This window comes from Protopterus annectens, chromosome 12.part0 (genome assembly GCF_019279795.1).
Source record: "Protopterus annectens isolate FY-2018-M chromosome 12.part0, PAN1.0, whole genome shotgun sequence".
NCBI lineage: Eukaryota > Metazoa > Chordata > Ceratodontiformes > Protopteridae > Protopterus > Protopterus annectens.
In genome coordinates, this window is record NC_056746.1 from 528887041 (window position 1) to 528904669 (window position 17629).

A 17629-nucleotide genomic window follows, 5' to 3' on the forward strand; every position below is an offset into this window, starting at 1 on the left:
AAAGAATGGCTGGAGCCAAGCACTTTGTGAATACCCTAGGCACAGTAGATAAGCCAAAGGGAAGTGTAAAGAACTGATGGTGCATACAGCCTGCCCTGAAACGTAGATATTTCCTGCAAGATTCCCTTATGGGGATGTGCAGATAATCTTCTTTTAAGTCTAGGCTGACTAGCCAGGGAGTCCTTGGCTAGCATAGGAAGGAGATGCTGGAGTGCAAGCATTTTGAATTTTGGTATCACTAGGAAGGTGTTTAGGTAATCTAGGATTTGAGGCAAGGAGGGCACAGCTGTGTCCTTCCCTTGAGACTGGCTCCACGAACAGCCTGGAGTAGAAACCCTGTCCCCTTTGCTCTGTTGGCACAGGTTGAATAACCCTGATACAGAGAAGAGAAAGTACTTGCTTTTGGGCCTCTGTCCACTGGTTTGGAGGAAGGTCTGGCAATCCGCTTGGGGTTGGCAGAGTGTGGAAATAGAATCTGTATCCCTGGGATACAGTGTTTAAGACCCATCAGTCCTGGGTAATATACTTCCAGTTTTTTGCATGCAGGGTGAGTTTTCCTCCTAGGGGTGCAAGCACTTGGGCATGGCTGGGAAGGATTAAGGCCAAGTCATTGTGAACTTTTTCCACAAGGGGGTGGCTTACCACTCCCAGTTTTCGAGGAGGGAGCACTCCATTGTTTAGATCTGTGCATACCCAGAGACTGTAGTCTTTGTGGTCTGTTGCCCCTGGGTCTGGGCTGAAAAGGTCTGGAAGGAACTGGAAAGGACCAGTTTTTAGAAGGCCAATGCCTACTGAATCTAGGTGGCTGTACCTGTAAGAAATCTTTAACCGTTTGCATGGATTTAGCTTTTTCCTCCACCTTTTTAAGAACAACTTCTGCTTTAGAGCCAAACATTCTTGGTTTAATGGAGCATCAAGTAATTTTGCCTTGACATGGTCTGGCAAAATATGTTCCTTCCCCTAATTAAAGTAATGCCTTCTAAGTACAGACCCAGTGACAGCAACCCTGCAAGATGCTTCTAAAGCATCAAAACCACATTGCAAAGTATGCTTACCAACTTGTTCTGCAGAATGCATTAAATCCTGTAATTCTGCGTGTTCAGTACAGTAAGGAATCAACATTTTCTGTTTAAATAGCCCCATAACATGCTGCTGATACTTTAACATATGAAACTGGCAATTTAAAGCCCTAATGGCTAAAGTAGCAGAAGTGTATACCTTCTTACCCCATCTGTCTAAGTCTCTAAAATCTCTATCAGAAGAGGTAGGATGTTTGGCAGTAGTAGCCTTAATTCCTTCTGGTCCTTGGGAAATGGTCTCTGGATCTGCAGAGGGGGGTCTACTTTGTTTCATAGAATGGCATTTCGTCGAACTTTCATTTCACTGAAAGTTCATTATATCGACAAGCATTTGCCCCCTTCCCCAATGTTGTGCGACCCTGGAGTTGATATATATAGTTAGGGGGGTGTGGGGGGCACAGCCCCCAACCTAAAATGCTTGTCGATGTAATGAACTTTCAGTGAAATGAAAGTTCGACGAAATGCCATTCTATGAAACAAAGTAGACCCGCAGAGGGATACTTGAAGAGGAACTTGAAAGAGTCAGGTACTCCAATACCAGTCAGGTTTTCTGGGAGCCTAAAGTGTCTGGGGAAAGGCTTGATTCCATGAAGGCATCATCTACAATGTCCAGAACAGGAGGGATAGCTAAAGGCCTGTGTTGAGGTAGGAGTAAGAATTCCCTAAGCCTCATTTTGGAGTCAGAGTAATTCTGGCTTTCCCAGTGGAAATGCTTCCTAAGAGTGTGCAAGGTTTCACCGAAAGAAAAATCTTCTGCAGGGGAAGCAGGGGGAATAGAATCCTCTGCATCAGAATCGTCATAAGTAGATAAGGGCAAATCCTGGCAATCAGAAGGAGCAGAAATATCAGATTCCTGGTCAGAAGAATCAGAAAGAAAATCAGTTCTAGGTCTCTTAGAGGGGGAAGGCTGGCTTCCCCTAATTAAGGTAATAAGGTCTTCAGCCATTCTAAGCATTTGTTATTTTAGGCATATGGGCCTGAGCCTGCGGTTTGGTCGTTGGTTTTCTAGGCGTGGTGCGAGTTTTAGGCCTGGATAAAAACGATGGTGTCGGTTTAAAATGCAAGTCTGTAGGCCTGAATACACCCTCAGAAGCGGGTGCCTGCACAGTGGCTCAGGACCCATCCAAGGTAGAGACATCCGCAGGTTCCACAGTCAAAGAAGCATCTCGGGGCATACCGGACTTTGAATGGGTCTCAGTAGAGGCCTGCAAATCTGAAGTAGCAGGTATCAGGGGCAGCGAAAGCAGTGACTAGCTTAACAGAAGTATCGTTGGTAGTTTGGGACCCATGCGGTCTGTCTTTGTCTTTATCCTTACGTTTTTTCAGAAGATCGGTAGTTGGATGGCTTAAAGTCATTTCGGAGTACTGAGACAAGAGTACGAAAGTAACTGGCTGCAAAGAGATAGCCCGACGATGAATAGTTCGGGGGTTGAACAAGGAACAAAACCAACAGCAAGGGACGTCATGGTCTGGGCCTAAACAGGGGATGTAGTATGAATGAAAATCTCGGAGGTATTTGCTTTCCACAGGTAAGAAAATGGTTGACTTTTACTGACATTGGTTGGAGCAAGAAAAAGAATCCCCAACGGGGTACTTATCTTTTTTGAAGACTTCAGATCTGAAACTCGAAAATGAAAATTTCAGGAGTCGGGCGACAAGCACTTACAAACTGCTTTGGGCACCGCATGGCAAGAAAGACTGATGTAATGGTGTCAGCTGCATGTTTTACACCCGACTACCTGATGTCATGGAAGAGGAGATAGCATCTGATGCAGAAATCCAAAGACTCTGGTATTCAGGCAGGCTGAGGGTTACCTGCAGGCAGATAAACCAAATGTGATGACTGCAACAGTGAAACATGAAGAACATCTGGCAATTTAAAGCCCTGATGGCAAGAGTTGCAGAGGTATAAACCTTCTTACCCCAATCTGTCTAGACCCTAGAATCCCTGTCCGAAGACGTATGTTTTTTGGCTGTAGAAGCCTTAATACCTTTAGGTCTCTGGGAAATGGTCTCTGGATCCGCAGTGGATTTTTAAACAGAAATTTGTGAGAGAGTCAGGTACTCTGTAGTATCTGTCAGGCTATCAAGGAGCAGGTTGTACAGTATCAGGGGTAAGGCTGGATTCCATGAAAACATCATCTACAATATCCAGGACAGGGGGAATAGCTAGAGGCCTATGCTGAGGCAAGTCTAAAAATTCAGTCTCTATTTTTGGACTGTGGGTAGTCCTGGCATTCCCAGCGGAAATGCTCCCTTAGGGTATGCAAGGTTTCACCGAAAGAAAGGTCCTCTGGAGGAGGCTGAGGGAATGGAATCCTCTGCATTGGAGTCCTCATAGGTAGATAAGGGTATGCCCTGGTAATCACAGGGGTCAGAGTCATCAGATTCATGGTCTGAAGAATCAGAAGGAAACTCAATTTTGTCTTTCAAAGGGGGAAGGCTGGCTTCAACTAATTAAAGTAATAAGGTCTTCAGCAATTCTAAGCATTTGTTTCTGTGACACGAGAGCTTGAGAATGTGCTTTGGTCGTCCGTTTCCTAGGCGCAGTGCAAACTCTGGGCCTGAGAAATTTGGTAGATTGTGTCATTAACGAAGTAGTCTGATACGAACATCGGAAGGTCTGAATACACCCTCAGAAGCCGGTGCCTGCACAGCAGCTTCAGACCCATCCAAGGTAGAGAAATCCGCAGGTTCCATACTCTAAGTAGCATCTTGCGGCATACCGGACTCCCAAAGGGTCTCAGTAGAGGCCTGCGAATCTGTAGAAGTGGGTAACAGGTGCTGCAAAAGTGCCTCCCTGAGTACAGGCAGACTGGCAACTAGCTTAATGGAAGCATTGTTGGCAGTTTTATACCTATGCGGTCTGTCTCTGTCTTCATCTTTGCGTTTTTTCAGAAGATCGGTATTCGGATGGCTTACCGAAGCCATTTCGGAATATGGAGAATGAGAGCGAAAGAATTTAAAGACAAAAATAGCCCGATGACGAATAGCTCGAACGTTGAACAAGGCACAAAACTGACAGCGAGGGAACGTAGTGGTCTGGGCCTAAACGGGTGACGCAGTAAGAATGAAAATCTCTGAGGTATTTGCTTTCCACAGGCAAGACAATTGTAAATTTTTTCCGGTTAGAGCAAGAAAAAAGGATTCCCCAATGGGGTACTTCACTTTAGAAGACCTAAGGTTTGAAACTCAAAAAACGAAAAATTCAGGTAGCTGCCGAATGGCACTTGCGAACTGCTTCTGCTTCGGGCTCCCGTGCAGCAAGAAAAGCTGATGTAATGGTGACTGCTGCATGTTTTACACCCCTGACGACCTAACGTCATAGTATTCGGGCCGACTGAGGTCTACCTGCAGACAGATACCCAAAGTGTGATGACTGCAACAGTGAAACACGAAGAACATCTGCCTCCCTAACCAAAATTTAAGGAACACCACTAGGCCCTTCGGTAATCAGCCATGGTTCCCCTTGAAAATCTATGGCGGATGTCTGCAGAAACCTCCAGAAACGTGCGTGATGTCAGATCCATGCCAGCATCCGAAGCAGTCAAAGCAGAAAAATCCAGCAAAAAGGTTGGACGATCATCCAGGCTTTTACAAGCCTCCAGAGAGATGTCCAGCAGAGGTTGCACAGCTGAATAATCGGTCCTAGCTTTCTTGGCCTTTTTCTTAATGGATGGCTGACCCTCAGAATGGGAAGTTCTTTCTGTAATGTCTTTCGCTAAAAGTTTAAGACACTGGTTCTCTAAATATATGGCCAAAGAGGAAAGCTGACTATGGAGAGTGTTCAGGATGAAAGCCTGACAAATTGAACAGGACGTATGGTTGTGGGAAGCACCAAGACAAAAACACTGCTTGTGTCGTTTTTTTATAGGGAATCTGTCTCCCATACTGGCATATACCAGCTCTGGATGACATATGAACCCCAAAAGCAACAAAAAGGAAAAAAAGATAAGAGCAAAAACCCCAATGGGGCACTTTTGAAAAACGGATTGGTGAACCAGCAAACCATCACAGTCTGTTGAAACGGTACTTTTCTGAGCAACACAACACAAAATACATTAGATTCTGGAGTAGGCACAGCTTTACACGTCTTCACCCCCAGTTAATGGGAAGAACCCCTACACCTCTCCTCTCTGAAAATTGACTACAAACCCACGTCATTGTGAATAAAAGGGATACTGCCCTGATGCTGTAAAATGTGGAAAAAATTGTAGTCAGTGAACTCTGACATGAACTATGATTTGATGTCTGGAACTACTACCACTGTACTGCACTACATAGTGAAGGGCACATTTGCCTCACAACAGACAAAAAATAATAAAATAAAAAACTCATCTGGAGATAGTAAGAAATACAAAAGACGGACTTAAAAGGAAATCAATGAAAAAATAAACTATTATACACTTGTGACACAGTTAAGGAAGTTATGGGCTGCCCAGACTTAAAAATGAAGTCTTTCAAAACATCAGCAGTAACACTTTTCAGCTCTGGCATCCAAGCCCAATTTAGAGAAACAGCAGTCTCCAGTGGACATGTCAACACAAATGCAGAAAAGTACAGTTGTGTACACTTAACATAACTGTAGATGTTAGAGTGTATTCACTGTTGCAATCAAACTGCATTTGGGTTATCTGTTTGCAGGTAGCCCTCAGTCGGCCTGATTAAAAAAGTCTTGGGTCCTGCGTCAGTTACTGTGCCTTCTTCCATGACGTCAGGTCGTCAGGGGTATAAAACATGCAGCAGACGCCATTACATCAGTTTTTCTTGCCCCAGATGTCAGGTGCTCCCCTTTTGGGAAGCAATTAAATATAAAAGTACAATGATATACCTCCAACAAAAAAGCAAATACACCAAAAAGGCTTTTAAGCTTAGTAAAGGAAAGTAGAGGTATAGCCAAAAGAAGTTAGGGGGCTGGAGGGAGGGTAACCAGGACTGCAACAGTGAATACACTAACATTTATGGTAAGTGTACACAACTGTACTATGTTCTTTGTGTTTCACTGTTGCAGTCATTACATTTGCGTAGATTCCCAAAGCTATGGTTGGCAGGAGGAATTTAGATAGCATTAGGACCAGCAACAAGGCCCTGCAAGACTGCAGTGGCAAAGCCAGCTCTGGATTTAGAGAAAATTGGCAAATGATAATGCTTGGTGAAAGTATGCACAGAACTCCATGTAGCAGCTTCTAGGATGTCCCTAGTAGGGATGCCTCTGAGAAAGGCTGTAGAGGTAGATGCAGCCCTGGTGGAGTGAGGTCTGATCCCCTAGGGGATAAGGTTTTGCATGGTGCTTATAGCAGAAATGAATGCAATGGCCTATCCATTTAGAAATGGTTTGCTTTGAAATAGCCTTCCCCTCTGCCCCTGCAGCAAATGCCACCAGCAGTTGTTCAGATTTCCTTTGAGGTTTAGTCCTTTCCATTTAGAATCTAAGTTGTTTGTGCACATCTAAGGAATGCAGTATCCGTTCCACTATGTTCTGTGGATTGGGAAAGAAGGTTGGCAAATGAATGGACTGATTAAGAGCCATACTGGATACTACCTTGGGCATGAAGGATGGACTGGTTCTGAGGGATACCCTGTCCGCATGAAAGATGATGAAAGGCTCCACTACCATAAGGGCCTATAATTCAGACACCCTTCTAGCTGAAGTGATTGCTAAAAAGAAAGCCGTTTTCCAAGAAAGAAATTTTAAGTCTGCAGTAGCAGCTGGCTCAAAAGGAGGTAGAGTGAGTTTCTCCAAAACAAATTTAAGGTCCCAGGCTGGGGTTGGAGCTCTCCTGGGTGGTCTCAAATTTTTGGCCCCTCTGAGGAACTGCTTGAGCAGTGGATGAGAGAAGAGTGGAGGTTCTGTGTTATAATGAGCTGAAATGGCTGAGGCGTGGATTTTAAAGGAGGAAAAAGACAGTCCCTTCTGAAGCATTTCAGTTAAGTATTGTAAAATCGGAGGTAAATCGGGCGCTGCTGTGCTCATCCCTTGAGATTGGTTCCAGGCACAGAATCTTTTCCATTTTCCAACATAAGATTTACTAGCACTAGGCCTCCTTGCTTCTAAAATGATATCCATCACAGGTTTACTGAGGGATGGTAAAGGAGATATTATGTAATTAGCCAGGCTGCAAGGTTCAGTGTTAGAAGATGAGGGTGCTAAATCTGGTTCTCCTGCTGAGACAACAGGGAAGGAGTCCGAGGCAGGTGCCATGGTGATAACCGTGACACGCTGCACAGGAGGGGTACCAGTGTTGGCGCGGCCAGTCTGGAGCAATCAAAATCATCCTTGGTTTGTCCAGTATGATTTTTAGTAGTACCTTGGAAAGCAGAGGCAGAGGTGGAAGGCATAGAATGATAGGTTTTTCCAGCTGAAGGACAGAGCATCCACTTTCCAGGCTTGTGGGGAGTCCTTGTGCAAAATGTGTCCAATTGGTAGTTCTGGAGAGAGGCAAACAGGTCTATATCTGGGTTCCCCCATTTGCTTGTCACCATGTTGAAAATCCTTGGCTCCAGTTTCCACTTGTGTGGGTCCATGAGGTTTCTGCTTAGTCTGTCTGCCAGTGTATTTAATTTTCCTGGCAGGAATTGAGCTTGCAGGTGCACTTGGTAGCTCAAGGCTGTGTTCTACAATGCCATGGCTAGTCTGCAGAGGGGGTAAGAATGTGTACCCCCCTGCTTGTTTATCTACCACACAACAGTGGTGTTGTCTGTTTTTACCATTAGTTGTCCTGGAAGAATGTGGTCCTTGAAGGTGGTCAGAGCATTCTGTACAGATAACTTCTCTTTTTGATTGATATGCAAGTGCATTTGACTTGGGTTCCATTTGCCCTGAATGCACTTCCCTGCCAGGTGAGCCCCCCAAGCATAGTCTGATGCATCTGTTAGGGTTTGGGCAGCACGGGGTGGTGTGAAAGGTAGTCCCTTGTTTAGTGGACAGAGGCCTGCCACCAAAAGGAACTCTAGACGTAGGCAAGGTATAATAGGAATCATTGCTTCTAGATCTTGAGAATGCTGACACCATAGGCTTTTTCAGATACCACTGTAGTTTCCTAATATGCAGTCTTGCATATAAAATTAGAAGAATGCAGGAGGCCATGAACCCCATGGCTTGCAGTACTTGTCTTGCACATAGCAGGGTTTTTGTGGCCACTTGTTTGAAGTAGGCTGTCAAATGAATGTGTTTCTCTGGCGTGAGGTAAGCCATCTGGGAAGTTATATTCAAGCCTGCTCCCAGGAATATAATTTGCTGACAGGGTACTAGGTGTGATTTATTTTCATTTATGGTGTACCCCAGACAAGTTAGAACCCTTTGAACAAAAAGCCAGATGATTCAAAAGTATGGCCTGGACAATCGTCCAGGTATGGGTATATTTGAATATTTCTTTGTCTGCAAAATGCAATAACTGGAGCTAGGCACTTTGTGAATACCCTGGGGGCAGCAGATAAGTCAAAGGGCAGTGCAGAGAATTGATAGTGCGTGTAGCCTGCTTTGAAGTGTAGGTATCTTTTGCAAGATTCCCTGATTGGGATGTGCAGGTACGCTTCTTTTAAATCTAGTGTTGCCGACCAGGCATCTTTGCCTAGCATAGTAAGTAACTGAAGAGTCAGCATCTTGAATTTTGGAATCTCCAAAAAAGTGTTTAGAGTAGACCGGTCCAGGATAGAACGCCATGAATCGTCTTTTCTGGTTACCAGGAAAAGTCTCTAGTAGAAACCTTGTCCCTTTTCCTCTTCTGGTACCAGTTAATAGACCCCATACTTGAGAGAGAAAGTACTTGTTTTTGGGCCTCTGCCCATTGACTTGGGGTAGGTCCGGCCACCCACTTGGTGTTGGCAACGTATGGAAGTGAAATCTGTATCCCTGGGACACTATTTAAAACCCATTTGTCCTGGGTAATGAGTTCCCAATTCTTTGCATGAAGAGCAATCTTTCCCCCCAAGGGGGCAGTCAGTTGATAAGTGCTTGGAAATTTTAAAAGGAAGTCATTGAGGCAGTTTACCATGGGGGGGGGGGGGGGATGGGAGTCTTAGTACTCCCAGATTTGGAAGTGGAGGCCCCTCCACTGCTTAGTCTTGTGTGTCCCCTGGGACTGAAATCTGGGGGTTTTCTGTGTTTGGGTTTGGCTTGAGAAGACCTGGAAGGTGCTGGAAAGGACCAATTCTTAGAGGGACAGTGCCTACTAAATCTAGGAGGCTGAACTTGTAAGAAATATTTAACAGTTTGCATAGATTCAGCTTTATCTTGCATCTTTTTAAGAACTTCCTCAGCCTTGTTGCCAAATAGGCGGTCCTGATTTAAGGGAGCATCCAACAATTTAGCTTTAACATGATCAGGCAAAGATTGCTCCTTAAGCCAAGCATACCTTCTGAGCACAGACCCAGTAACCGCAGCCCTGCAAGAGGCCTCTAATGAATCAAAACCACACTGTAAGTATGTTTTCCAACTTGTTCAGCAGAATGCATTAAATCCTGTAATTCTTTATTTTCACACAGTCAGGAATCATCATTTTCTGTTTAAGCAGTCCAATAACATGTGGCTGATACTTTAACATATGAAATTGGCAGTTTAAAGCCCTAATGACCAATATTGCAGAAGTGTAAACCTTCTTAACCAATCTATCCAGTGCCCTGGAGTTTCTATCAGAAGGGGTAGGGATTTTTAGCAGTAGAAAACTTAATGCCCTTGGGCCCCTGTGAAATAGTCTCTGGATCTGCAATAGGATTTTAAAAAGGAACTTGTGGGACTCGGCGACCCTGTAGTATCTGTCAGGCTTTCTGGGAGCAGGAGGCAAGGAATCAGGGTCCAAACTAGATTCCAAAAAAGCATCAACAATGTCTAGTACAGGAGGAATAGCTAAAGGCCTATGCTGAGGTAGGAGAAGGAAATTCCTAAGCCTCTTTTCTGAATCAGAAAAATCCTGACTTTCCCAGTGGACATGCTCCCTTAGAGTACGTAAGGTTTCCCCCAAAAGAGAAATCCTCAGGAGGGGAAGCAGAGGAAATGGAGTCCTCTGCATCAGACAATCAGAAAAAACAGAATCCTAATCAGAAGATTCATAATCAACTTCAGTCCTAGACCTCTTATGGGGGGGGGTTGGCTACCCCTGATTAGAGTTATTAGATCTTCAGCCATTCTTATTTTTTAGGCATAGAGGCCTGAGCATGTGGTCTGGGCGTCATTTTTTTAAAGGCATGGTTTGAGATTTAGGCCTAAGTAAAGAAGGAGGCGTCAGTAATATGCAAGTCCGTAGGCCTGAATACACCCTCAGAATCTGGTGCCCGCACAGCAGCTCCGGACCCATCCAAGACATCCACGGGTTCCATAGTTGAAGCATCTCGCGGCATACCGGACTCCGAATGGGTCTCAGTAGAGGCCTGAGAATCAGAAGTAGCGGGTATCAGGGGCTGCAGCGCCTCACTGACTACGGGCGAACTGGATTAAGAGAAGCGTCGTCTGCAGTTTTGGACCTCGGCAGCCTGTCTTTATCTTTGTGTTTTTTCAGAATCCCGGTAGTCGGATGGCTAACAGATGACATTTCTGGATAATTAAACAGAGAACCGAAACATTTAGAGGCGAAAATATACAGACGACAGATAGTGCGCTGATTAAATAAAGCACAAAACTGACAGCAAGGTAAGTCGTGGTCAGGGCCTAGGCAAGGAATACAGTACGAATTAAAATCTTTAGGAGGTATTTGCTTTCCATAAGTAATGCAATTATTAACTTTTACTGAAATGGGTAAGGAGCAAGAAAAAGTTTCCCTAACGGGGTACTTGGCTTTAGTTGAAGACTTCGGTTCTGAAACTTGAAAACGATAATTTCAGGAGTCGGCCGACTGGCACTTGCGAACTGCTTCTGCTTCGGGCACCGCACGACAAGAAAGACTGATGTAATGGTGTCGGCTGCATGTTTTATACCCCTGACGACCTGACATCATGGAAGAAGGGACAGCAACCGCAGGATCCAAGACTTTGTTAATCAGGCCGACTGAGGGCTACCTGCAAGCAGATAACCCAAATGAAATGACTGCAACAGCGAAACACGAACATCTCCTACAACCAAATTTCAATAAACCAGCTTTACCAACTCTCGGTTTACAAAGTATAATACATAATATGATGAAACTTGCACATACTACAAATGAACTACTTTTCCATAACTGAATAGAATACAAATTAAATTCTGTCATTACAGAGAATTAAAATATTACAGTAACAATTTCCTACAGGACTTACTTATTGCTGCCATTCAAGCAGGATCTTTGCATTGCATCAATAATATAACGCAAGAATTCATGGGCATCCTCCTGGTTTCCAAAACGGAAATGATCTGCAATACCTGCAAAAAGAAGAGGTTTGTAAGGAAAAAGTGTAAACTTTTAGTTATGTACTTACCATAACTTTAGATGTTTGGGATCCATCTTGCCTACATTCTGTACTGATGGGCTCGGAGCCGATCCCTCGGCTCCGACTCGGCACGCTATGCTATAGAGCGAAGCCTCTTATTGGCTGAGCCATTTTTTATCCCAGGATGCACCACCACTAATCCCCCAGATCTTGTTTGTCCGCATTCATACACACATGCACAACTTGTTTATATAACATTGTTAGATGTTTCAAGATGAAACAGGATTCGAACCTTCTGATATCCTCTGATCTCCAAGGAAGGGGGAAGGAGAGTGGGTTATTGGGAATGTAGGCGAGATGGATCCCAAACATCTAAAGTTATGGTAAGTACATAACTAAAAGATGTTATGTGATCCTATCTCGCCTACATTCTGTACTGATGGGACAGCGTCCCTAGCACCTAAATCCTGGGTGGCTCATTGGAAAACACTCCTGAGCACTATGGAACCAAATGAAGCTCGTCCTCTAGATGCCACATCCAATTTGTAGTGGGAAATGAAAGTGTGCGGGGAAGACCATGTAGCCGCAGCACAAATGTCACTAATGGCAAGCTTAGAATGAAATGCTATTGAAGTAGCCATAGCCCTTGTAGAATGAGCTTTGACAGAGGTGGTAAGCTCTTTGTTAGAATAGGAATAAGCTTGAGTAATACAGTCCCTGATCCATTTGGCAATAGTGACCTTTGTGACAGCTTTGCCCAGTTTATTGTCTGCAAAGGATACAAACAACTGATCTGTTTTCCTTGTTTGTTTGGTCCTATCTAAATAAAAACGCAACTGCCTGTGGACATCTAATGTGTGGAATATGAATTCCGCTTTGTTAGAATATTTCGGAAAGAAGACTGGAAGTTCTAATGATTGTTGTAGGCAGAAACTGGAACAAACTTTAGGGACAAAGGAAGGATTTGGCCTGAGAGATACTCTGTCTTTGTGAAAAATCCAGTACGGAGGTTTTACAGACAAAGCTTGCAGCTCTGAAACCCTTCTGGCAGAAGTAATCGCCACCAGAAAAGCAGTCTTCCACGATAGAAATTTTAGATCACATGTCGCTGCCGGTTCGAAGGGGAAGGAAGTTAAGGTGCGCAACACCACATCGAGATCCCATGGAGGAGCAGGATGAGAAATCGGAGGTCTTAAAAGCGCAGCACCTTTCAAGAAGGTCTTACACAATCTGTTGCTCATTAAAGGTGGGTTTATAGATTCGTGAAAATTGGAAATCGCTGCCAATTGAACCTTGATGGTAGAGACTGAAGAGCCTTGGTTGAATAGAGAAGTTAAAAATTTTAGTACTTCTGATACAGGAATAGTGATGGGATCCAGGCCCCGGAGTTGAGCCCAAATAGCAAATCTTTTCCATTTGCTAGAATACAATTTCTTTGTAGCAGACTTGTGGGCCGAAGATAAGATGTGTACAACTTCTGGATCCAATGTATGACTCCTGACTATAGTCGGAAGAGGAGGAGCCAAGCCGTCAATTTTAAGGTGTGTAGGGACTGGTAGAATAGTCCCGACTGATGAACCAAAAGGTCTGGGATCTGATCCAGGAACCATGGACTTTCCAGAGCATATTTCCGAAGATAGGGAAACCATACTTGACGAGGCCAGTAAGGAGCAACTAAGATCATTTTGCTCCCCAAGAGAGATGCCTTTTGGATCACCCTGGAAAGGAGAGGAACTGGGGGGAAGGCATAAAGCAAGCCGGTGGGCCAAGGACGGGCTAGTGCGTCCATGGGTCTCTTCCCCGGGGCCGGGGTTAGGGAGAAGAATTTTTTGCACTTCGCATTCAGTGGAGTCGCGAAGAGGTCGCAACAGGGAACTCCCCATTTGCTGAAAATCTGATTTGCAACTGTCATGTTCAGAGACCATTCGTGAGGAGAGAGTATGGTTCTGCTCAGTCTGTCGGCTATCACATTGGACTTGCCCGGGATATGAGTAGCCACTAGAAAGCGTTTGGTCGACACTGCCCATTCCCAGACTCTCATGGCCTCTCTGCAAAGAGGATAGGATCTGGTCCCTCCCTGTTTGTTCAGGTACCAGACAACTGACATGTTGTCTGAGTGAACGGCAAATTACGCCCTGAGGGAGGTAATCGTGAAGGGCTTGAAGGGACAGAAGCACCGCCCTCATTTCTAGGATGTTGATATGAAGCACGGTCTCTTCTGGGTGCCATTTGCCTTGGACTGACCTGCCCAGGGAATGCCCCCCCCACCCCATCTGGGAGGCGTCCGTGGTCAAAGTGGCCGCAGGAGGAGGTGGAACAAAGGGTCATCCCTGATCCAAATTGGAGGGCACTAGCCACCAGCGAAGGTCCCGTTTGCAGGTTTCCGTGATCCACATGAGGTGACTGAGAGGGAGTTCCTGAAAGGACCACTGAGCTGAAAGAAGCCACTGGAGAATTCTCATGTGCAATCTTGCCAGGGGGACTAGAAGAACCGTGGCGGACATGGATCCCAATAGCTGCAGGACCATTCTGGCTGGGGCTTTGGATCTGGGAAGTAAGGCTCGAACTTGAGCCTGTATGGTTTGTATTCTGTCCGTAGGTAGATAGACCAGCATTTGGTTTGAGTCTATCTCTACCCCTATGAATCTTATGCGTTGAGATGGCAGCAACACAGACTTTGGCCAATTGAAGGTGATTCCAAGAGAATTGCCCAGTGATATCGTGGCTTGTAGGCTCCGCAATAGTAGATGCTTGGAAGTGGCAGTTAGGAGCCAGTCGTCTAGATACGGAAACACCTGGAATCCTAGACTTCTCAGGTGAGCAGTCACGACCGCCAAACATTTGGTGAACACCCTGGGGGCTGTGGTGAGACCAAAGGGCAGTGCGCGGAACTGAAAATGACTGCCTCCTATGCTGAAGCGCAGATGTCTCCTGGACGCTTGATGTACCATGATACGGTAATAAGCGTCCTTGAGATCTATGGAGCACATCCAAACACCTTTCTCCAGCAATGGGAGAATGGTTTGTGGGGTGACCATTCGGAACTTGGACTTTTTGACTGAACAGTTTAGAATGCTGAGATCCAAAATGGGTCTCAAGTCCCCGGTCTTTTTTGGCAGCAAAAAGAATCTTGAGTAAGTCCCTAATCCGATCTGGTCTGCGGGGACCGGTTGGAGGACTCCTTTTTGCAGCAGTTTTGAAACTTCTGAGGCTGCAGTTTCCCGTTGACTGGGTGGCGGGTCCGGGATTTTTTTGGGCTGAGGTGGAGAGTGAGAAAAAGGGATGGTGTAACCTCCGGCGATAATTCGAAGCACCCATCGGTCCTGAGTGATACCTTCCCAGGCTTTTAGGTGCCTCGAAAAACGACCCCCGACTGGCTCCAGAGCTGCACAGTTGGGCAATCCCTCAGGGACTGTGAAAGGCTGAAGAGCCACGAAAGGACTCGCGGTCTCCAGTGTTGCGAGGGCCTCTGCCGCCTCTGGGACGGTCTTCCGGAAGAGTTTCCCCCTCCCCTGCCTCTGGAAGGGGGATCATCCTGCTGAGAGGGGTAAGGCTTCTGAGATCTACGGAACCACATTTTCCCTCCTCTTTTAGCCTTGGAATAAGGCCGAAAGGGAGTGGAAAATCGTGCCCCTACAGCAGTCAGAGTCTTACCTTCCTGTTCGCAGCGGGTCAGTGTGTCCTTTACCTTGGGTCCAAACAGGGAGGACCCATCAAAGGGGGCGTCGGCAAAGGAAGACTTAAAGGCCTCCGTGAAATGACACAGGCGGAGCCAGGCTTGTCTCAGTAGAGCGATGCCTGTACCCGCCGCTCTACTCGCCCCTTCGGCCGCATAAGAAATGAGCCTCATGGATGAGTTTGAAATGGACGACAGTGTAGCCAGCTGAGAGCCAACCGTCTGGGCCAGCTCCTCAGGCAGGTTACCCAAGAGGGTATCAGAAAGTTCTTTAATCAGATCCCTCTGAAATCTGGTAAAGTGCGTAAGGTAGTTCAAGGACCTTAATGTAAAGGCCGCTGAACTTAGGGTGCGCTTTCCGTACCGATCCATGCTCCTAGACTCCCTATTAGGAGGATGGACGGACGTTGAAGCCTCTGCTACATCTTGCTGGGTAGCAGATGCCACCACCAAAGCATCTACAGCCACACCTTTAGTTAGGAACTCTTTTTCAGGGGGTGCCGAGAGGAACTTATTAGGACGAGCAGGCACCGGTTCCACAGAGTCTGGGTGTTCCACACCCTTCGAAAGATCAAATCCAAGAGCTCGAAGGGCGGAGACACCCAGGAGGCGGAGGGCTGAGCCCCGAAGGCCTTAAGGAACACCGACTCATCAGCAGAAGGGGGTTTGGACTGCCAGCCGCCTCGTTGTTTAAGGGCTTCCAGGATGTCTGCAAAGGAGACATCATCCGAGGACGACTTAGGGGACCCCTCTGCATCATCGAGATCAGTGTCTGATGTAAGAGACTCATCAGGGGAGTCAACGTGCTTCCTCTTGCACGATCTTTTCCTGGGGGGTTCTTCCGAAGAAGCTTCAGAAGGACCTCCAGGAGGGGGGGAAACCCCAGTGGGGGTAACCTCAGGCCCCGGGGCTCCGCTGTCTTAGGACAGGGGGACTGCCAAAGACCCAGTCTCAGTATGCAGGGAAGGAGCTGGGGAGACCGTGGAGGTAGCCAAAGATGATTTGGCTAACGCACTCCTCATAGCCCTGAAGGCGGGACCACCAGAATCCTGGGAGGGTCCCACCTCCGTGGCCACGACGGTAGACGCGCTCCGCAGAGTTAACGCACCGAGAGGAAGACTTGGGACCGAAAACATCAGTCCCGAAGCATCCCCCCGGGGCCGACGGAAGAAGTCCGTGTACCGAACTCCGACTCAAGAGCCGGAGTTGGAGTAAGGGTCGGGCCCGACCCTAAAACCTCCACCGGTTCCACCAGCACCGGCTCCAACGGTGCCGAGGCTGTTGGAGGAGGAACCATAGTAGCAAGGTGGACCATCGGCTCCGAAGCCGAATGGGCTGGAGCCGAAACTAACTTTTGGAACACCAGAGACTGGAAGAGTCTTAGGAGCACCCTGTCGATGTCCGAATCAGACATCTTGGAGGATCTGGACAATACCGATTGGGTTCGAACAGATTTCTCCATCGGCTCCATAGGGCTAGGGGACCGGCTCCGAATGGATTCTATAATTATCGGTTCCGAGGGAGATCTCAACGCAATTTCCCTCGGTGCCGATGAAGACTTCGGCGCCGAAGGGGAAGAGTCTGAGCCGGCAACCTTCATCGGCTCCAAAATCAGTGGAGCCGATGAAGATGATCCACCTCTCGATGCCCCAGTCCTCGGCTCCGAAACCAGAGGGGTCGAGACTGGAGGCATCGAGGCAGACCGTTCCGCCCTCGGCTCCGAAGTCCGTGGAGCCGATGGAGAAGCCTGCCTAGGGTTTTTGGCAGTCGGTTCCGACAGACTGGTCGGAGCAGACGCTTTTTTCTTTTTTGAAGGAGAGGAAGATGAAGATAAAGCCTCCTCGAAGGATGGCTTTATCAAACCTTTTAGGATTAATTTGTTCTTCCTCTCCTTGAGGACTCTTGATGAAAAGGCGTGACACACGCTACATGACTCTTGTAGGTGCTTGGCGCCTAAGCAATAAATGCACGAGGAGTGGTCATCCGTTATGGACATCTTATAACCACACCTCGCGCACTTTTTAAACCCGGAGGGTCTATGTTCTTTAGACATGTCTAAAGGTAGAAAGTACACCAAAACTAGTAGTTTAAAGTTCAAAGAAATATAAAGTTTTTTTTTTTTTTTTTTAATACAATAATACAGTTAACAAAAACACAAAAGGGAGGGTCAAGACCCTCTAACTTAAACGGGTACTTGACCCACAAAACAAAGCTAGAATAGCAAATATCAAAAGGGGAAGGCCCCTCTAACACGGGAAACCTTCCCTTGACAAAAAACACAAATTCCTCAACAAAAATATCAAATACACACTCGTATCACAACAATAGCTGTTAAAACAGCTTTTGGGTTCAAAACAAGCAAATTCCTGACAGGAAAAGCCTAAATAAAGAAGTACTTAGCCCAGCCAAGTTGAGACCACGTCTTAGCTTGTAAGCGGCAAACGAGATCTGGGGGATTAGTGGTGGTGCATCCTGGGATAAGAAATAGCTCAGCCAATAAGAGGCTTCGCTCTATAGCATAGCGTGCCGAGTCGGA

The 17629-nt window shown here is 46.4% G+C and overlaps 1 protein-coding gene across 2 annotated transcripts in view; it reads right to left on the reverse strand.

The window, feature by feature from the left end:
- Window positions 1–17629, reverse strand: part of USP42 (ubiquitin specific peptidase 42) — an 815107-nt gene that overhangs the window by 609945 nt on the left and 187533 nt on the right. For both annotated transcript variants that reach the window (XM_044089669.1, XM_044089668.1), the window contains exon 5: window positions 11307–11409. In XM_044089669.1, the coding sequence (XP_043945604.1) occupies window positions 11307–11409 (103 nt within the window). The remainder of the gene's footprint in view (window positions 1–11306; window positions 11410–17629) is intronic.